This window comes from Scleropages formosus, chromosome 18 (assembly GCF_900964775.1).
Source record: "Scleropages formosus chromosome 18, fSclFor1.1, whole genome shotgun sequence".
Taxonomy (NCBI): Eukaryota; Metazoa; Chordata; class Actinopteri; order Osteoglossiformes; family Osteoglossidae; genus Scleropages; species Scleropages formosus.
The window spans coordinates 16,745,560-16,763,810 of record NC_041823.1 but is presented as its reverse complement, the minus strand read 5'-3'; the positions used below and the strand labels follow the sequence as shown (position 1 = coordinate 16,763,810).

The 18,251-nt window shown below is 41.5% G+C and overlaps 2 protein-coding genes across 2 annotated transcripts; one reads left to right on the top strand and one right to left on the bottom strand.

Moving 5' to 3' along the window:
• Positions 1 to 515: 515 nt before the first annotated feature.
• On the bottom strand, positions 516 to 7,836 carry dcst2 (DC-STAMP domain containing 2). Its single transcript, XM_029260078.1, has 15 exons — positions 7,536 to 7,836; positions 7,229 to 7,399; positions 6,557 to 6,658; positions 6,046 to 6,240; positions 5,073 to 5,138; positions 4,480 to 4,693; positions 4,200 to 4,357; positions 3,800 to 3,964; positions 3,158 to 3,325; positions 2,831 to 2,931; positions 2,601 to 2,731; positions 2,153 to 2,280; positions 1,503 to 1,596; positions 1,099 to 1,344; positions 516 to 858 (listed from the first exon to the last, which is right to left on the bottom strand). Exons 1-15 carry the CDS (start codon positions 7,834 to 7,836, stop codon positions 516 to 518), a joined length of 2,583 nt encoding a protein of 860 aa, XP_029115911.1.
• Positions 7,837 to 8,699: 863 nt separating this feature from the next.
• On the top strand, positions 8,700 to 18,248 carry dcst1 (DC-STAMP domain containing 1). The gene is made up of 16 exons (XM_018764768.2): positions 8,700 to 8,939; positions 9,095 to 9,220; positions 9,329 to 9,403; positions 9,709 to 9,837; positions 9,965 to 10,104; positions 10,194 to 10,365; positions 10,627 to 10,770; positions 11,013 to 11,134; positions 12,025 to 12,182; positions 12,399 to 12,498; positions 12,598 to 12,693; positions 12,848 to 12,974; positions 13,191 to 13,307; positions 14,197 to 14,339; positions 16,472 to 16,582; positions 17,582 to 18,248. The coding sequence occupies exons 1-16, from the start codon at positions 8,897 to 8,899 to the stop codon at positions 17,816 to 17,818; spliced, it is 2,040 nt and encodes a 679-aa protein (XP_018620284.2). The 5' UTR covers positions 8,700 to 8,896; the 3' UTR covers positions 17,819 to 18,248.
• Positions 18,249 to 18,251: the final 3 nt, after the last annotated feature.

Genomic DNA, 18,251 nt, shown 5'->3' with positions numbered 1-18,251 from the left:
CGGGTAGCGCTGGTGCCTCACGTCGCCTGGGCTCTGGGATCGGGCATGTCTAGTTTGAATCCGGCTCAGTCTGTGGAGTTCGCGAGTTCTCGTTTCCCATCACACGCGCACTAGTGACGTTAACAGGACACCAGAACTACACAAATCCTTCCTTCCACATCATGAGATCATAAACAACCTCGGAGTGTGGTATTCGGTTCCTTAGCTCAAGCCCACTTCCAGCCTGGGTTACATGGTGGCAGTTGGCGCCTGTGGGTTGTACTGCTCACAGGACAGAACTGTGCTCCTCAGAATATAAATTCGAGTCTGGCCTTCAGCCTTTCCACACCAAATAGAAGCTGCAAAATGAGGATTTTTGTGTCATCGGTGAAACTGGTCTTAATGAGCCTCGGTTGAAGCGCTTTTAATTAATTTCAGGTTAACTTTACACACATCCGAAAACTTATTTACTCTGAGTCGTACGCTGCTCTGCAGCAAAACTGCTAAATAAATAAATGTAACGTGAACACATTACATTACTCAGAAATGCAGTTAATCGAAACCATTTCAATTTCCAGTGGAGCTGGACAAGAGTCCAGCAATCTGCTTCCGCCAGAGGAGGCTGCAGTATCTCTTGCAGTTTGGACTTGCAGTGCTTTGGCTGAAGGCTCCTGTGTCATAGGGCTGTGAACCATGACCACGTGCAGATGTCCGCTCTCAGAGGATGTGTTGCTTTCAAGCGAGCAGGACGAATCACTGCCTTCGATCTGTATCTCCTTCTCCCTGCGCCTGCAAACTTCTAGGAAAGTGTAGGGGTCGTGGTCACTGGACTCAGAGTTTTCCCACGCCGGATGCTCCTGGTAGGTCATGCTGGGCTCACTGGAGGGAGGGGGACAGTCTATCTCAAGCAAACAACAGCAAATCTCCTCGCAAAGGCCTGATTGTGTCTGAAAACTGTCAATAAAACACGGATGACTGGCAGGGCTGTAACTAATAATCCATTGGAAAAATAAAAAGGTTGTCCCATCGTCATAACATTTCAAATATGGTGAAAAACTGGAACTCGTCTTAAAGCATGTTATACCTTTTGGCTGTCATGACTGCTGCAATTCTGTGTACCTGGTGTCAGTGCTGCTCTGGACACTGATGTTGCTGTCAGTGTCACTGTCACTGGAAGTGCTCTCCTGCCTTATCCTCCTATTACATAGCTGCAGGTTTTTGTCATCGGGACTGTCTGGTCTCCGCCTCAGGGCCTCTCTGATTCTCCTCTTCAGCAGCTTCTTCTTGCACTTGTCCTGGCCGGTGTGCGTCATGGTTTTCAGGGCTGCAGTCCACAGGTCTAGTTGCTGGTCATCACTGGAGTCTCTGAAGAGCAGGTACACACGGATAAAATAACATCAAGTGTAACGACTGCTATCTTTGAATACAATTCTACTTGCAAAATATTGAAAGCAGATCCTTGTCAAACACATCCACAAGACATATACAAAATAAACTGTTGGAACATTTCTGTGTTGACTCACATCTCCTCCTCTGCATCTTCTTGAAAGGCCAAAGGTCCCATGCAAACAGCACATACGCTTCCAATGCTCTTATAGCACGGGAGACAATATAAGCCTGTATGGGGGTGTGGGATATGGACCGATTACCATGGTACTCAATTCAGCTTCTACAGTGAGACACCAGCTCACAAAGAACCACTGTTTAGTTACAGCAATGTGTTTTGTCAGCATACATTGATATTGTTTTCTTAAAGACCACAATTAATAAATACAGTATTTAATTATTTATTCATTTAGTTTTTCCCCCCAAAGCAACTTACAATTATAAGCTACAAAGCTAAGTTACAATACTGAGTTATGTAAAACACTAAGCTTTTTTTTTAGACCTTTGTACAGCTCAGTGATTTTTTTCTTACTGGAATAATTCATCTTAAGAACCGTACTCAGGGATATTACTGTGGGGAGTGGAATTTGAGAGTTGGTCCTTCAATTGCACGGTGGTAGCACTAACCACCACTCTACCAGCTACCCCTTAACCGAAATTTTTACTGAGCTAAAATAGCCTCAATGTGTAAAAATACAAACATGAGATGTTGATTAAAATGGACACGAATACAAACGAATTTGAAAGATGCTCATACCAGATAGTTTATACATTAAATATAGAGTACCGGTGCAATGTGGAGTGCTGCAGGTGAAAATATTTGGGCTGTCCTTCGACTCTGCTGCCAGTCCACAGGCCATGCAGGAAACACCAGAGGCTATGAAGAAGCGTGCTATGCGGGACCCTTCTGGAAGGCTGCAGATGCACACAGGACCCTCACACAATCAGCCAAGAAACTCCCAGTGGCTAAACAACCCCATGTGTCCACCTGTCCAGACTTGTCTCAGCAATAAGTCCTAGTCAGACCCATCCATTATTATGAAGTAATCCTGTATTAATTCCCATTTATCAGTTCATTTTCACAACTATCTAGACAATATTGTTAAAGCTATTTGCCAAAGATCTATAGAAAAGGCACAAAAAATACCCATCTTCTAAAATTTCCTTAACATCCATACGAGGACACTGTGAAATGATCGTGAAGAAAAATAAGTATTAAAGTGAAGGCGCCTCACCAGATGGTAAGTGCTCGGAGTGGGCTGCTCTGCTCCCAATCAGCTCTTCTCCGAGCAACGGACTTCAGCAAAGCCTTCCTCAGGGATTCTCGCTGGATGAGAATGTGGTTATATAGGACGCAGATTCTCTCCTGCTCCAAAATAATGGACAGTATTGTAGAAGGTAAGATCACACAGCAATTCGCACCATATAATAGATCACATCTTTTCTTTATGGTCAACAAACTTACCTTTTCTCGTTCGGGGTAGTAACTGGCACAGACAAACCTTCTAAATCGCATGATGTAGCTACCAGCAACAGCAATAAACAATGAAAGACCATAAAGGAGACCTGCAACATATTTAAATGTACTAAAATGAAGGCTTTACAGAAATGTGTCTTTTCAGAACTTCACACGTTTACGTTTAACAAAGCTGGACCTTTCATTTTTGACACTTTGCCCAGCAGTTTGACTTCTTTTTCTGCCCAGTAGAGGGTGGTGCAAATCAAAACGGCACCACTGGCAAACGAGGAGAAGAAAAGAGTCGAACCAAGCGAGTACCTGGTGCCATCTTACCTATAAACATGTACAGAATGTAGTCTGGCTCAAAGGGTTTCATCACACACTTCTTGCTAATGACAGTGATGTTGCTCTTCTGCAGAATATCGAACGAGGACAAAAGGTCCTTGAAGATGTCCAAGGCATAGCCAGACCCGTTCACTTGCACCACCACCGAAAGAGGAGCTGAGGGCACATAGGGGTCACAGTGAAGACAACACGTACGATTTCCAACTGAATGCATAACTGTCTGTAGAGTTATGCTTATCATCTTGCATGTTGTCTTCATATTTAAACCAGCATATTATATCTTTTTTTTTGTATCCGGACTGATATGCCGTTATTAACAAAGTCAAATTACTTTGGCATGAACATCATTCTAACAACTCTATACTGAATGTTTAAGTTATAAAATCATTGTTTTTAAATGTGACTAATGTATAAATTTGACACTTTTATGATTGCATTTTTCATCTAGTATCACTTTATAATAACTTTGTTTCACTTTTTCTGAAGACTCTACTGCTGTTTTACAGTTAACACAGCACAACACAGAAGAAGCCTTTGGGTATGAAAGGAAGAATTGAACTGTAAACGGCATCAGTGCCACAGTGGATTACTGAATTTCTCTCTTATTCTATGCTGGTTTTCCAGTCACACCTCTGGCCACAATGTCACCCTGAACTAAGTAGTACACGATGTCAAACATCCAGAAGACCACTAGGTCCAGGGCCACCACAAGGCCTCCAACAGCAATGTGTCTGAGGATAGATAATCCGCTGAGCGCGGTGGCCTGCCTCTCCTTATCGGTGAGATACAAAGAACCTGGGGACAAAACACATTAAAATTCGTGTCATGACCATGGTATCATCAAACAGGGCTAGGTTCTTTAGGTGCCCTTTGTTTTTCTTTCTGGTTCCACTCCCTCCCTGGCTCCAGCTACTCGTCTTTGGGAACCTTGTTACCTTGCCCTACTTCTCTTCAAGGAAGTATGATCCATTAGGCTTGCAATTCCCCTTCGCCAGTCACTCTCCCCATCGGCTCCTTGCTTTCAACTCACAGGGACAGATGTAAGTGATGGCCTCTTTCTCGTTTAAGGGCAACAGGGAAATCCTGCCTTGTCTGCATCTCTTAAGGTCCATTTCCACAAGCTGGTCAGTGATATAGATGTTATCAAAGTCATCCTGGTTGAGGAACTTTTCTTTATACAGGACAGCCCTTCCAATAAACAGTGTAAACCAACAACAGAGGTGAAGATAATAAAATCTGTCTTTAAGTTGTACAATCAAAACTGTTCAATGAAATACATACACTGACGTTGATGTCAGAATGACACTTACTGCAAATACATGAGCAGCAGAAGAAAGAGACTGACATAGCTCAGGAGCCCCAGCATCTCCTGCACGTGTGACACCTCCATGGTGACCTCATTCATAATCTGTTGAGATATTTCCTGGATCGAATGGCTGCTGTTTAACTGCACATCAGCGTGCACTGATGCAGAGATGTTGAATTCAAATTCCTCTCTCATCTTCTCAAATGCAGTGATGGTCGCTTTTGAGAGTTAAGAGAAGAATTTATAAAACAAGAGGTCAAATTATATACTCCTGTCACCAAGGCTGTACTACCTACAGACCCCTACCACATAAATCAGTGCTTCACTTGTAAGGTGAAATCAAACCAGGCAGAAAACACTCTGTGTAATCTGTAACCGAATTTATGTAACTGTTACTCTAAACTGTACTTCACTTGTACCTTGAAGTGTTGGTGCTAAAAGTTGTGTGTGGCTCTATTTATGCGGCTAAAGCTGAAATGAAAACAGTTCAAGATGTTGGCACACTTCAAAGAAATATTTTTTTCTTTTCTTAGTACCTTTTTACACCATGTAACTGGCTGGATTTAAAAACATTTTAAGACAGTTAAGACAACTCACGTTCAGCTATTTTGGCCTTTATCTGGTCCGCGATATATGACGGAATGATGCAAAACACCTGTAAAACTTAATGAAAAAACACATAGATCTCATTAACTTATTCTGACAAAATAGCTCTCTGCTGTACTGTCTGTCGTACAGTTTTGTCCTCTAGCCACTGCAGGATAGGCTGTGTTTTTGATACAGAAGCCAACTTATAATAATGAGATCCTTCCATAAATTTTTCAAGTATCCTTTGTCTTTGGACAGCCTTTCATAGCTTCTGATATGTCTCTGAACATGTTAGTCAAAAGTCTAGAAAATGAATAAGAAAACAGTTGTAACCCATGGCCATATTTTTCTTTTCAAGCATTACAAGGCCCAAAATGATAAAGGAGGAAAATGAGCTGATGTGGTAAAGATAGCAGTCAATTTTACAGTACAGATGCCATGAGTTTTCTCATTACTCTTTCCTCTTTTCCTTCTGTCTCCAGCCCAGCGTGACATTTGGATTGAAACCCAACACCACTGGACTGACTCAACTAAGTCAGCTAAGGATATGAAACAACAACAATTTAAAAAAGGAAACATGACGCAAGACCTTCTACTCTATAATTTCGAAAGAAAATGGAAGAGGCACTTCCAGTCATTTGAAACAGTGAAAACGGTCATCTCTGGATCTGTAAAGAGAACATTCAATATTGAGCAAGACTTCACTAAATTCATGTGGGGTAACGTCTGGAGCACATGACCTAAATTTCAAGGTTCAACCTCTCATTCTGAAGGGCACTCTTCATAAGTGCAATAAAAAGAAATTATACAGGATGTAACCTATATATTGAGGATTTTCCCATGCAAGTCAATGTTAGAGAAAAGCTTGTGAAGGATAATTTTAATAGTGTCTTTGACCGTGTGAAAGAAGGGCAATGCAATATCCAGTGACATCCTGTGAGAGCTGTAGAAAGAGTTAGGTGTGATGAATAAAAACACTAACCTTTTGCGAGATCACACAGAGGTCGAAAGACGTCTACAATGTCGCACAAGGGTGCGAATATGTTCAGAAGTTCCTTGCAATTGTTGTAAGCATCGGTGAAGACCCTGGAGCACTTCTGGTAGGGCGTGCCTAGTTGGTTATTGCACACTTCTCCAATATTGACCATGAAGTAGAGGACGTTCCTCAGGACACGGGCTAAAAGTAAGACAAAGGATAGGATGGAGATGGTATATGTGTGTGTCTGTAGTGAGACAGAAGAACTGTTAATGTGGGGCCTTTCCCAGCATATTTACTATTATGAAAACACACGGAAGAGGATGTTAAAAGTTCAGAGGTCCATCCTGTTGTTGCGCATCAACATCTTAGGCATCACTTCATAATCTTCCTTACTGAACATAACTACTACAATAAAACCTCTTTTCCAATGTTTACGAGAGTAAACAAAACTGTTTAGCAGAACACAAAACCACATAAGGGTTCAGAATCTCAGCTGCGTATATGAGTAACTCACCCACGTGTCTGACGGATTGTGTCAATGAACTCATGAATGTCTCAACTCTTCCAGAAAGTGAATATGCATTCCTTGTAATCTGCTTCATCTTACTTAGCACAGCTGTGGGAGAATAAAAAAGACACGTCAGCATGGATTGGCGGCATGTAGCAGCATCATATGGCCACAGGCATAAGCAAATAATCCTCTTTTCCTACGCATCTTGCACGGCTCCTTTGACAAGTACAGTTCATTCAACTGTTAACGTAAAAATACAAGCACATGGGCAATAACAGATTAATTGTAATAGGACGGCCAGTACATTACCTCCGATTACAAGCCGTACTGCTTTACATAATGAAGAATACCCGTCTCCATCTCAGCCTTTACTGCCAATAATTTATGTGAACTGATAAGTACATGCCTATTAAGGGAACAGCCAAAGGCACCAAAGACTGTTCCTCGACCTCCTGTAATAGGCTTCTTTGAGAAATTCGCTTTCCGTAATCAAGGTCAGGCTTCTGTGTTCACACCCAAAATGCCCTATGCATTTTGTAAGGGACACAAAAAGAGACCTGAATAGTTCTTTCATTTTACATTTTGTGTACTATTTCCAAAATTATGAGATTCTGGGCCACTTCCATATCCATGGAGTATCTGGCTGGTGAAGCTGACAGCGGAGAGGATGCTCACACAGCACAGGAGCAACGGCCCTGTTCATCAGCTGCTGGGTCTGGTTCATGGTGAGCTCTGCCCCGCAGGCCATGCTTGCGGCAGCACGGTCAAAGTTCTTCAGCGTGTTGGCCAGAGGTCCCTGGACGACCAGGGAGAAGATGAGGAAGAGCAGGAAGTTCTTTCCACTCTCTAGGAAGGAGGCATGGCATTTGGGTGAGTCAGATTAGGTATCAAAAAGGCTCCAGTTATTTTCCACAAGAAAAATGCCCCCGATCGTGCATGCGGATGAGACATCCGCAGGTGTGCTGGGGTCAGAGACACTCACTGGAGCACAACATGGGCAGCATGAGCAGCACAGTGGAGCGCAGGCGGAGTGAGAGGCCCATGCCGAAGGCACAGAAGGCAGCCAGGAGTATGGTGGTGACCAGGCTGAAGCGCAGGCTGTAGTTCTGCACGAAGAGAGCCGTGCCGCCATAAAGGGAAGCCAGGAAGAGGCCGAACATGAAGGCGCCCAGGCTGCGCGCGGCCTCTTTCGCGGGGGGTGTCCGCCTCCGCCGGGGTCTCCCCCTCCCGCTGTCTCTGGAGCCGCGCGAGGACTCATCGGCAGCGCGGTCGCGTGGGGGCATAGTGTCCCGGCCGATGGCAAGGAGGGGCGCCTCCGAGTCTGATCCTGAATGGACGGACAGAACACGATCGTGGCCACGAGCGGAGCGGCAGGCACAGAGTTAAAAAGTGTTAAAACAAAAAACTTCTTCTGTATCCTTACTAACACAAATTTCTAAGTAGAGAGCGCACGCGTTCACTCGAAACAGACGTTTATCATTCTTTTCCCCAAACTGTCTCCTTCACGCATAATTGAAGATGATCTGCATTTTAGCAGTCCCCAGCCAGGTGAGTCACGATAAATCACAGGTCAGGAGGAGGCGAGCAGTGCTCTTCTGGCAATGATAAAGAAAGTGTTACTTGAAAATGTACATTTTCCAAGAATGTAAAATTTAAATGAGCAAGCTATTCGGAGTATGAACAGCAGAGTTTCCAAAATATAAACTTCTTAAAATCCCAAAAGCGCTAATTCTCTCGATGTTTCTATTTTCAGAAATGTCTGCAATGGAGTGAAAGCGACGTGTGTTTACCCACCCTGGTGACAGGCGTAAATAAAAGGGCACTCAAACATCCTAGCAACGCCTTTCCACGGCGTTGACAGCTCCTGTCCGGCGCTCTTGAACACATGAAGAAGCGGTGTCGTTACCATGGAGATCATAATAATAAACAAAGCTGAACATGGCCAGAAGCTAAGGAACATTGGATAAGAATCAATCAATAATCGGAGCTGCATAGGAGCTGGGAGAAGCAACATTTATATTTTCAATCACTTTAAATGAGTTTTAATTGTAATGCAGTTAATAAAATAAAGTGTTTTAGAGCTTTTTTCTAAAGTTCTTGTACTTATATCTGAAGATTTATCAGAAGCTAAACAAGTAATAAATCAGGAGACATCTGCAATATTAAACTTTCGTGTCACTTTGGAGATACAAAAAAATTAGTTGTGAACAGACTTACTGTTTTGACTGTGATCATTAGTTGAGGAGTTGGTATAATTTGTAATTAAGATTCCAGTGCTAGTTCATTGCAGACTTGTGTTGTACATATGGGTATAAATTAAAACTAATTGAAAAGCAATAAACAATGACTGACACAAATAAGAAGAGACATAAAGCACCACATTCAAGTAAGTATTGTATCTGAATAACTTGTCATCCTACTGTACAAGAAGTATAGATGTATAATTACTGTTGGACTGTATCAAGCCTGCTGTGCCATATTGTCCACTGTTTCTAACAAATGTTCGATAACCTTTTGTGCTCCCTCATGCTTTCCAAACAGCCCTGGAGAAAATCAGCAGACAGATCCTCCCTGCCTTTGCACACAGGTTCATCTTCAGTCAGCCGCACGAGTTCCCTGCTGCCCGTTTCTTTGTGGGCGCTGGTTTCGGGGCGCTCGGTGGCGCAGGTGAGACTGGCGTTACATTGCAGTGTACCTTGTAATAACCCACAACCTTGCCGTTGGATTTAGAATGCATTTCCACAGAGAAGTTTTTCCTGATTTTGTGTCGTTTAGGGCTATTCATCGGTCTTATGAGCAACATTCCGATGTCTGTTGTGTCTAGACTGATTTCAGCATACATTTTTGTGGGTGAGTATTGGTGGTGCTTTGCATTTTAGTGTTGCATGAACCAGTAGGGTGCAAATGAGATTAAGAAGTATAATTGACATGACTCATATTGTTGGAGCTCAAATGATTTCACTGGGATTAAAATAGAACAGTTTAAAGTATCAGACTGCATTCAGTAGTGTTATAAAGATAATCTGTGTGTATAATTTACTTAGTCATATGCTGTTGCTTAGGAAGTCTAAGAAGCCAGTTACAAAAGATGTTCCATTGTTGCGGTTTTTACTGAAACTAGTGATATTTCGCCTGTGTTTGTACGGGTCATTTAGGTCTCTGTATTCTGGGAGGGGCATTCTCATCTTATTTCCGATGTTCAGTCCTACTGATGATACCCTGCATGCTCAGCTCACACGGCCGAGCTTACGTCATGCTTTTTGTCCTATATGGCCTATATCAAGGTACACCGCACACCCTTTATGAGTTTTTTATTTATGAGGAATAAATTACGATCACCAGTTACCAGTTTCCCTTCTTAAATTTTGATTTTTCCTCAAGTATAAATTCTAAAACTGTGTGTTCTTCGAGGTCCCATCTCCAACATCTACCGTAATGTGCAGGACATATCTTTCTCTATGGGATGCAACACTGACCTACAGATTGAGCAAAGCAAAATTATGTGGCATGTTGCGATTGATCCATTCATTGAGGTGGTGCAAGACATTGTGGTAGGTGCTTTAAGTAAAACCAACTGTTATTGTACAGTTGAGATTCTGACAAACTGATTTTAGTCAACATTTCAAGTGCTATGTGGCAGAATGAAAAGGAGGTTCTTCTGGCTGAAGCAAAGAATGTGAGCAAGAACTTCCAGAACATCAGAGATGAGATGATGGGAGATTATGGCTATGATCCTCTTAATAAGGAACCTACAATGGCAAAGAACAGTACCCAAGAAATGTTTATTTTCAAGACGATGATGCGCTGTGATTGTGAGTACTAAGTCCAACTGGATCTTTCTCTTTAATGAGTTAATGTTTTGTTATATTAAAAAATCCCAAGTGAAATCCATCACCTTAGTTTAACTGTACACTGCTTTCATGGGCTCGTAGCAGTGTAATAAAGGCTATTATTTTCTGTTACTCAATGCAGTGTAGTGAATTGCTGATATGTTAAATATTTTTATAATCTTGAACTTTTGATGGGCATCTCACCATTAGCTCTTTTGAGTGTGATGCATTTTTTTGTGTTAGACGTGGTGGAACAGGGAATAGACCATTGTCAGAAATGGTTCAAGCAGAGATGGCAGGAGTGCATGGACACAATCAAAGCCCCTCTGATCAATCACATCCTTTGTGTCCCCATGCTGTTCCACTTCCTGTGTGACATCATGAGAGGTGAGGATCACTGCGGCACTGTAGTGCAAGGTTCAGCTCTTGTGAAGGCCTATGCCCTTATATCGTGTAGTGAAAAAGGGTCAAGAGCTAAAGTGGTAAGAAAGGAGACCGCCTCACTTCCTGGCTATAAAAACGTATTTTCGGCAAAGATGCGGGTCTTATTGAGTTCTGGTCACTGTGCAATTTTGTGGAGGCTCCCAGTTCTCATTTTGAATCCTGACTTTGAAATGTTACCCTGTTAGTTATGACACCCTGGTGCAGACAAGAGATTCCAGTAGGGGGGAACTTTGGAGAGGCCTATGACAAACTGAATGACTCCATCACCAGGCTGGCAAAAGATTTCACCGCCAATATGGCCTACAAGGTACAGTCCCCCTTTTAGTAACATCTTCATTACTCCATCAGTTTTTCAACACGTCTGTGTTTTACTAAGTTGTCAGTACAAGTGGCCCCTGCTGTACTGTATTAAATATTTTATAGACACATTGCTTCTTATTTTTGATTGTGTTGGGGGCCCCCTCAGACCCCCCAATTCCACAAGAAGTTTAAAAGCTGAATGAGTCTGTTCTTTAGTCAATGGATTTTTTTTTCTTTTATTTTTCCAATTTTTTTTATTCCTTCAGTTATTGCAACATAACTGCTGAGAAAGTTAATTATATTGAAAACTGCATATTTAATATGATGTTTAATAGGGGCAGCTGATGGTGGAATGGTTAGAGCTGCTGCCACATCAGCTCACATTTCTAGTGTTTTTTTTGAGAAAAGTATCTCCACTATACATTGTTTTGTCCATATAATACCATAGAGCAGGGTGCCTCTGTACTGACCTTCAAACAAATACTGTAGTATAAATATCTAACTTTGTTTTTACCTTGTTCTAAGCACAAGTGCCCAAAATCAGTTTAATATTAGTGGAAAGAATGTTCTAAACATTTTATTATGTTTTTTAAAAAGTTATTTCAATCTTTGAATTCAAATATTCAAAGGGGCTGGTAGTGTAGTGGTGAGAGTTGCTGCCTTTGGACCCAAAGATCACAACTTTGAGTCTCACTTCCAGCTGCAGTACCCTTGAGCATGGTACTTACCATAAATTGCTCCAGTAAAATTACCCATGTGTAAATAATTGGAAGTCACTTTGGAAAAAAGCATCACCTAAATTAATGTGATGAGTGAATGTAAATCTGGTGACCCGACACATGGTGGAAACTGAAATTTCTGTAACCCACGTCTGATAGTCAGTGCTATTATCTCTAGACAACGGAGCAGGAGTCACTGTTTGGAGATAGATTCTCACGTGAAGAGTACACAGAGCAGCTGAGAGATGCCTTTGAAAAGAAAATGGTTGTTGCAGATCAGCTGCTTGAAGTTTTCCAAATGATCCTATCCTGCACCTTCATCTTCCTTTTCATCTCGTAAGTTTGACTCAAGATGTGACATCTGATCAGATCATTGTACAATAACTGAAGAGGTTCTCACATGGTGATATTTTACTCATCCTATGAAACTGAATGTCTGCTTAAACTTCTAGAAGTCTTTTAATAGTTTTTGATGTGTGTGGCAGAAAATGTCTTGAAAAGCTTGATTAAAGTTGTTGAGAATTTTTTTCTTTGATCATTTCGTGTAACTAGGGCTTTTGGATATCTCAGACAGTATAATCAAGACATTTACTTTGACAATAAATACATCACAACTTACTTCAGACAGATTGATGCACGCAGGAGGAAGCTAGTAAGACCTTTGATAAAATTATTATTTTTTTGTGTTTACCATTAGATACAGAGACAAAATTAAAGGAAGCAACCGTTCTATTTTTTATGATTGTTTCAGGGTAAGCGGTACCTCTTACCACTGAAAAAAGCTGAAAGGCCCAATTTTATTTACCCCTGGAGCTTCTATATACATTCCAGTGAGCTCAGTTGTATGGTATGCTTTCATACTTTATTCCAGAAAATAACTATCATGATCTTTCTGTTTAGTGTCAGTCTTATTTATTCATTCTGTTTCATATTTTCCAGAGTGCATTTTTAATCAAGTAAATTCTGATGACTGTAACCTGTGCTGTATGGTTTTTCCGCAGCTTACGGGCCTGCTTAAACTCGTCTCTCTGGTATTCTGCATTGGAATGCTCTTGTCCATTGATTGGGTCCTCTATCACATCTTTGACATTGTCCGCAGACATATTCTCATGGAATACTCTGTCACTAGTAAGTCAGATTCAAAATACCCCAGATGTAAAGTTTCACATTTCCTCACTTATGGCCATCAGTTCACTCATAGCTAATTGAGGTCACTAACTCAGTCACCATTTATAGCATTCAATGTACTTATGAAATTCCATATGGGAAAGGATTTAATAATGTAATCTGATCTGTATTAGGCTCAGAATATGCCTGAATTGTGCTTTATCCCTGATGTCATAGGTAGCCATCATGTTGAAATAAATGTTGGAGGACAGTCAATGCTTGCAAAACTCCTACAAAGAACCATTCGTGCCTTCAACAGAACCTCTAAATTCGATATGAAGTCAACCAACCGAAGTAATATGCATTTCCTACTACAGATTTTTTTTTTTCTGATTTTTTTATCCCCTCAGTAATTGCAACATAACTGCTGAGAAAGTTAATTATGTGGAAAAATGCACGTATATTTAATATGATGTTTAATAGGGGCAGCTGATAGTGGAATGGTTAGAGCTGCTGCCTTTAGATCTGAAAGTTGCTATTTAAAATCTGACCTACTGCTGTAGTACCCATTAGCAAGGTACTTTCCCTCAGCTGTTCTAGTAAAAATGCGGAAGTATATCTGAATAATAATGATGGGGCATTTTGATGGATATGATGGCCTTTGTGTGATGCATGAACCTCAATTTTTCCATCTGGTTGCCTTATTGGAGGTCTGGCCATATTGATCTGTCTTGTCAATTTTGGCCTATATTTAATTCTAGCAGTGTTGTGAAATAACAGGCATTTTCCACTGTGTCAATCTGTCTGTAACATTCATTAGAGTACCTGTCTAATGCCTCTGTTGAACTTTCCTGTTAAGCCAATCGGTCTTGGCTCCTAGGATATAAAAACTCTGCTAGGCAGCGCTGTTAGAACATTCTCCAAGTAGGTCTTGCTGGGTCATGAGTGTGGATAATGGCAGAAATCATTTGTGGGTGTGTGTAATGTCCTCCACATGTAACATCTGCAGACATATGAGAAGCAAATCCTTCTTTAGTGTGGGTTTAGTGTGACCTTTAGCGTGGGTTTTATTGGCTTATTTTGACTGGCTGAGGAAACAAAATGTATCAGTACAGAGAGTTCCTTTGAGGCTGGAAGATTATTCCATCAACACTGAAAAGTGTTCTCATGGTGTGCTTACCTTGTTGTGATACCGAAATGTTTCAGTTACATCATGTGACCAGTGGCTTCTACCCCCTTGCAGACTGCCTGCCCCACCCCCGTGCCTTGAGCCAGGAGGACTATCTGTGGATCTTAATTCCCCTCCTGATGATGGCGGTCATGTGTTGCTTACAGGTCTACACCAATCGACTGCGCAGGGTCATCGCTGCCTTCTACTTTCCCAAGGTGAAGCGATCCTTCCCGCATGCTCTCTCTTGGTTTTCCCAAACACTGAGCATCACTCATTCTAATATTTACTGTCAGTACTGATTTGGTGCACACGATAGTGTTATTTTCTTCAGATTAAAATAATGTAGATTGTATCTTTCTGGTTCTCTCTATACCTGTGTTGAGTTGCTTTTTTCAGACATATATTAATGTATTGATGAGGGGCGCGGTGACACAGCGGGTTTGGCCGGGTCCTGCTCTCCGGTGGGTCTGGGGTTCGAGTCTCGCCTGGGTTGCCTTGTCACGGACTGGCGTCCCGTCCTGGGTGCGTCCCCACCCCCTCCAGCCTTATGCCCTGTGTTGCCGGGTTAGGCTCTGGCTCGCTGCGGCCCTGCTTGGGACAAGCAGCTTCAGCAAATGCGTGTGTGTGTGTATTAATGTACTTGCATACAGTAATAACTCTTATAGTGTGTACTGTACATTGATTTAGATGAAGACAATTATCCAGTGAAAATTACAGGGCTGTAACTGGAAAAAATTCAATAGCAAGGAATAGCAACACTGGCACATTTGGCAAATACTATAGTTCAGACAATGTGAATCATATGAACTGTTGTCATGCGCAAGTCTGCTCTGTGAATCAGTTCCATCTATACTCCAGACGCTTAAAATGTTGCATAACGCAAAAGTCAGAAATAATAATATATTACATGGTTATAGGGGGGGCGTAGTGGCGCAGTGGGTTGGACTAGGTCCTGTTCTCTGGTGAGTCTGGGGTTCAACTCCCACTTGGGGTGCCTTGTGATGGACTGGCGTCCCATCCTGGGTGTGTCCCCTCCCCCTTTGGCCTTACGCCCTGTGCTGCCGGGTTCAGCTCCCCGTGACCCCATATGGGACAAGCAGTTCAGCCAGCGTGTGTGTGTGTGCGCGCATACATGCTTATGACATCAATAGATTTAATTTCAGTATAAAAACTGTTACTTTAAGGTTGGATTTTGTTGTAATGAAAACTCCCAAAGCTCTTTGCTCTCTAACAAGCATTGATGTGGTGCTTTGCCCATAACCACTGCAGTTCAAGTTTCCAGAGCAGCCTTGCTAATCGCTGTCTTGCAGTAATTACTACTGGTGGAAACAGGAGCTTGGGAAAGCCATGTAGCCTTGTGCTGAGGGCAACACTGCCGTCAGAACTCTGTTTATCAGGGCAGTCTCCCTAGGAGGAGTGCATCTATTGTTATTCTCCATTTTTTCCCTTAGTGGTCTTAGCACAGGAAGGCTTGGATAAATAACGGGGCCTTTCTGTGAACCATTTGGTAAAAACAAAGAAAGAAAACCATTTCATGCAGAGCCACTTCTCTGTGTCTTGCACCATTTTATTTATTTCAGATTGGGAATGTTGAACTGCAGTTGGGTATTTTTTTGTAATAAATAATAGGAAGGTGATTTTTCAAAAATAACAAATGAAATGTACAGAATTGTGTGTTTATTTTGAAGGATAAAGCAAAACAGTCCTATCCTGGCTGTTTGAAATGCATGCAAACATACAATAACATGAAAGCTTAGCAAATGTTTTGTAAAAGAAAAAGACTAAACACAAAAAAGAAAATACAGTCCTTTCTGCAAAGAAATGCAGTTACTCCTGTGTGACCAATAAATCAGCGCTGAGGTGAAAGGGCTTAGTTTAATAGCGGCTCTGCAACTGAGTAGATATGCTCATGGAGGAAGCTTACATGTTTGCTTCTGTATTGCTTTATTACATAATGAATCAGCTTAAGTGATCTAATTGTCATTACTCTATTCCCTGTGAGCACGTAAAATATAATGCCCAGATTGCTGCAAGTGTAATGACGAGTTAAACGGAATGAACACAGAAATGTCTAATGACAGATTTCAGTTTACAGTTTACATCCAGTTTAATTCACTGTTTCACGATGCACCCTAATAAAGGAAGGCAACAAATGCAGAATCCCTTTCAAGCCCATATTTTACCATGGTCAGGAGAAAACCAAGAAAGGACTGAAATTCAGAGAAAGTAGATCCTATCGGAGCTCTTTTAAACATAGATGTTATTAAATCCTCCTTAAGAGCCCCACACCTCCCTAATTCCAGATCTCAAACTCCTTCTGTCCTCTCACTCTTTCGTGTCTGGTTAGCGAGAGAAGAGGCGCACTCTGTTTCTGTACAACCTTCAGATCCACAAGCGGATCTCATATGTGGAGAAACTGCGCAAGAGGCTAATGAGACAAGGGAGACCACGGAAGACTGTGAGTTTCTGCTGGATTCCCACCGAAATAACCCAAAACCACCCGTTGCCTTTCCAGCACATTTGCACTGCATTATACATCCTCCAGTAGTGTTAAAACAAGCATATACTTCAAAGCACAACCTTGCAGGTGTTTAATATATTTTATGTTTTGTCACTTTTCTCATTCAGCTCATGGAACAAAAGCTCAGTTAGTTTTAGAAATGATGTTATGGAAACAAAACTTTGGTTATGTATGATGGTTGCACAATATTCATGGTTGAACAAGACTTGAATTACGCTGATATCCACAAATATCATTTTGAAAATTTGACAGATACGTTGGCTTGGGTTGTCCATTTTAAAACCTTTTTGTGTTAGCAGTTATTGGAGTGTTTTTTGTAATTAATATGACAGATTTATGTTTTCTGACACCAGTAATTTGTTAGTTGTTTGCTTAGGCAGCTTGCTTTTGTGTGAAATGTATGTATTGATTTAGCTAATTTCCTTAATCCACAGCAACCTTTATAGTTTGCATATTTGTTCTGCATTCTATTAAACAGGTGGATATATAGTATTGTTCCCCTGAACTAGAACTGCTTGTTAATGATCAAAGATTTTACCAGTTGCTAAAGCCTGTGTTTGGACATTTTCAGTTCTATATATTTAATATGAACAAGAAGGTCCAAACAGGGCCTTCAAACTGAAATAACAGGACCTGCTATGGGAGTCTGACAGAAATGTGAGAATGAAATTAAGGGCCTTCACGCTGACTTGGTCTGGATTTCAGCAATTGTTCTGCTGAATTTACATTGTGTTTCTTCATAACGTTTCTTTAGATTAAACCATGCTACTGGACTTACGTTATATATGACTAAATATTTTTATGTATTTCTTTTCTACATCGCCTCCTTACAATATATCGGACATCAGCACGCTTCTGTACTTCTTTTTGTAACCAGACCCTCTCCTTAACGTTTTTCTAACCCTCACTCACACATCTCTCGCTCTCTCTGACCAGGTTTTCACAGTGCTCCTCTCCCTGTTCGAGAAGCTGGGTCTGAAGCTGCGGTGGTGCTGTGTATGCGGGGAGCATCAGGCAGGGGACGAGGCGGTGCGGTGTCCTGTGTCCACATGCCAGGCCGTCTACTGTCTTCAGTGCTGGAATGACCTGGGAAGGTTCTGCTTTGCATGCAGCCCCTACAGCCAGTCCAGCCTCGATGACCATGGTGACATTGAGAGTTATTGTGTGGAATGAGCAATATGAAAAACCAGAAATCTCACACACACACAAATAACTGTGCTCAAAAGCAAGGCCATGCAACAAAAAAAATGGAGAAATCAGAAACTGTCTAATTTTAGGAATTGTAACAGGATTACGGGAAATAATGGGAAACTGCTTATTTGGTGAAGCACAAAGCGATGAAAGAAAAGGGGAAGACAATGAGACAAACCCAGCAGGAACCCCCAGCGCATGGATTCACATACACATGTACAAACAAACAACACATTGTCTGAAGCCTAAATATACAGAGGATACTCATACATCTGTTTTTTTTTTTTTTTGTCTTTTTGTCAGGGTATTTTATTCTTCGCAGCATTTATTATCCTCCTTGTTGTTGATATAAAGATAGCAAGATACTCAAAAAGAGATGTAATAAATTACTTTTAATGCAGTATATAGTTTTTAA

Excerpts from the sequence above, each read along its gene's own strand:
- dcst1 (XM_018764768.2), top strand. The coding sequence starts at position 8,897 with ATGACTGACACAAATAAGAAGAGACATAAAGCACCACATTCAA. Across the intron at positions 9,838-9,964 it reads CCTATATGGCCTATATCAAG|GTCCCATCTCCAACATCTAC; the intron begins GTACACCGCACA and ends GTGTTCTTCGAG. Across the intron at positions 11,135-12,024 it reads CCGCCAATATGGCCTACAAG|ACAACGGAGCAGGAGTCACT; the intron begins GTACAGTCCCCC and ends TATTATCTCTAG.
- dcst2 (XM_029260078.1), bottom strand. The coding sequence starts at position 7,836 with ATGCCCCCACGCGACCGCGCTGCCGATGAGTCCTCGCGCGGCTCCAGA. Across the intron at positions 7,400-7,535 it reads GCTGCCCATGTTGTGCTCCA|AGAGTGGAAAGAACTTCCTG; the intron begins GTGAGTGTCTCT and ends CCTCCTTCCTAG. Across the intron at positions 2,732-2,830 it reads ACTACCCCGAACGAGAAAAG|GAGAGAATCTGCGTCCTATA; the intron begins GTAAGTTTGTTG and ends ATTTTGGAGCAG.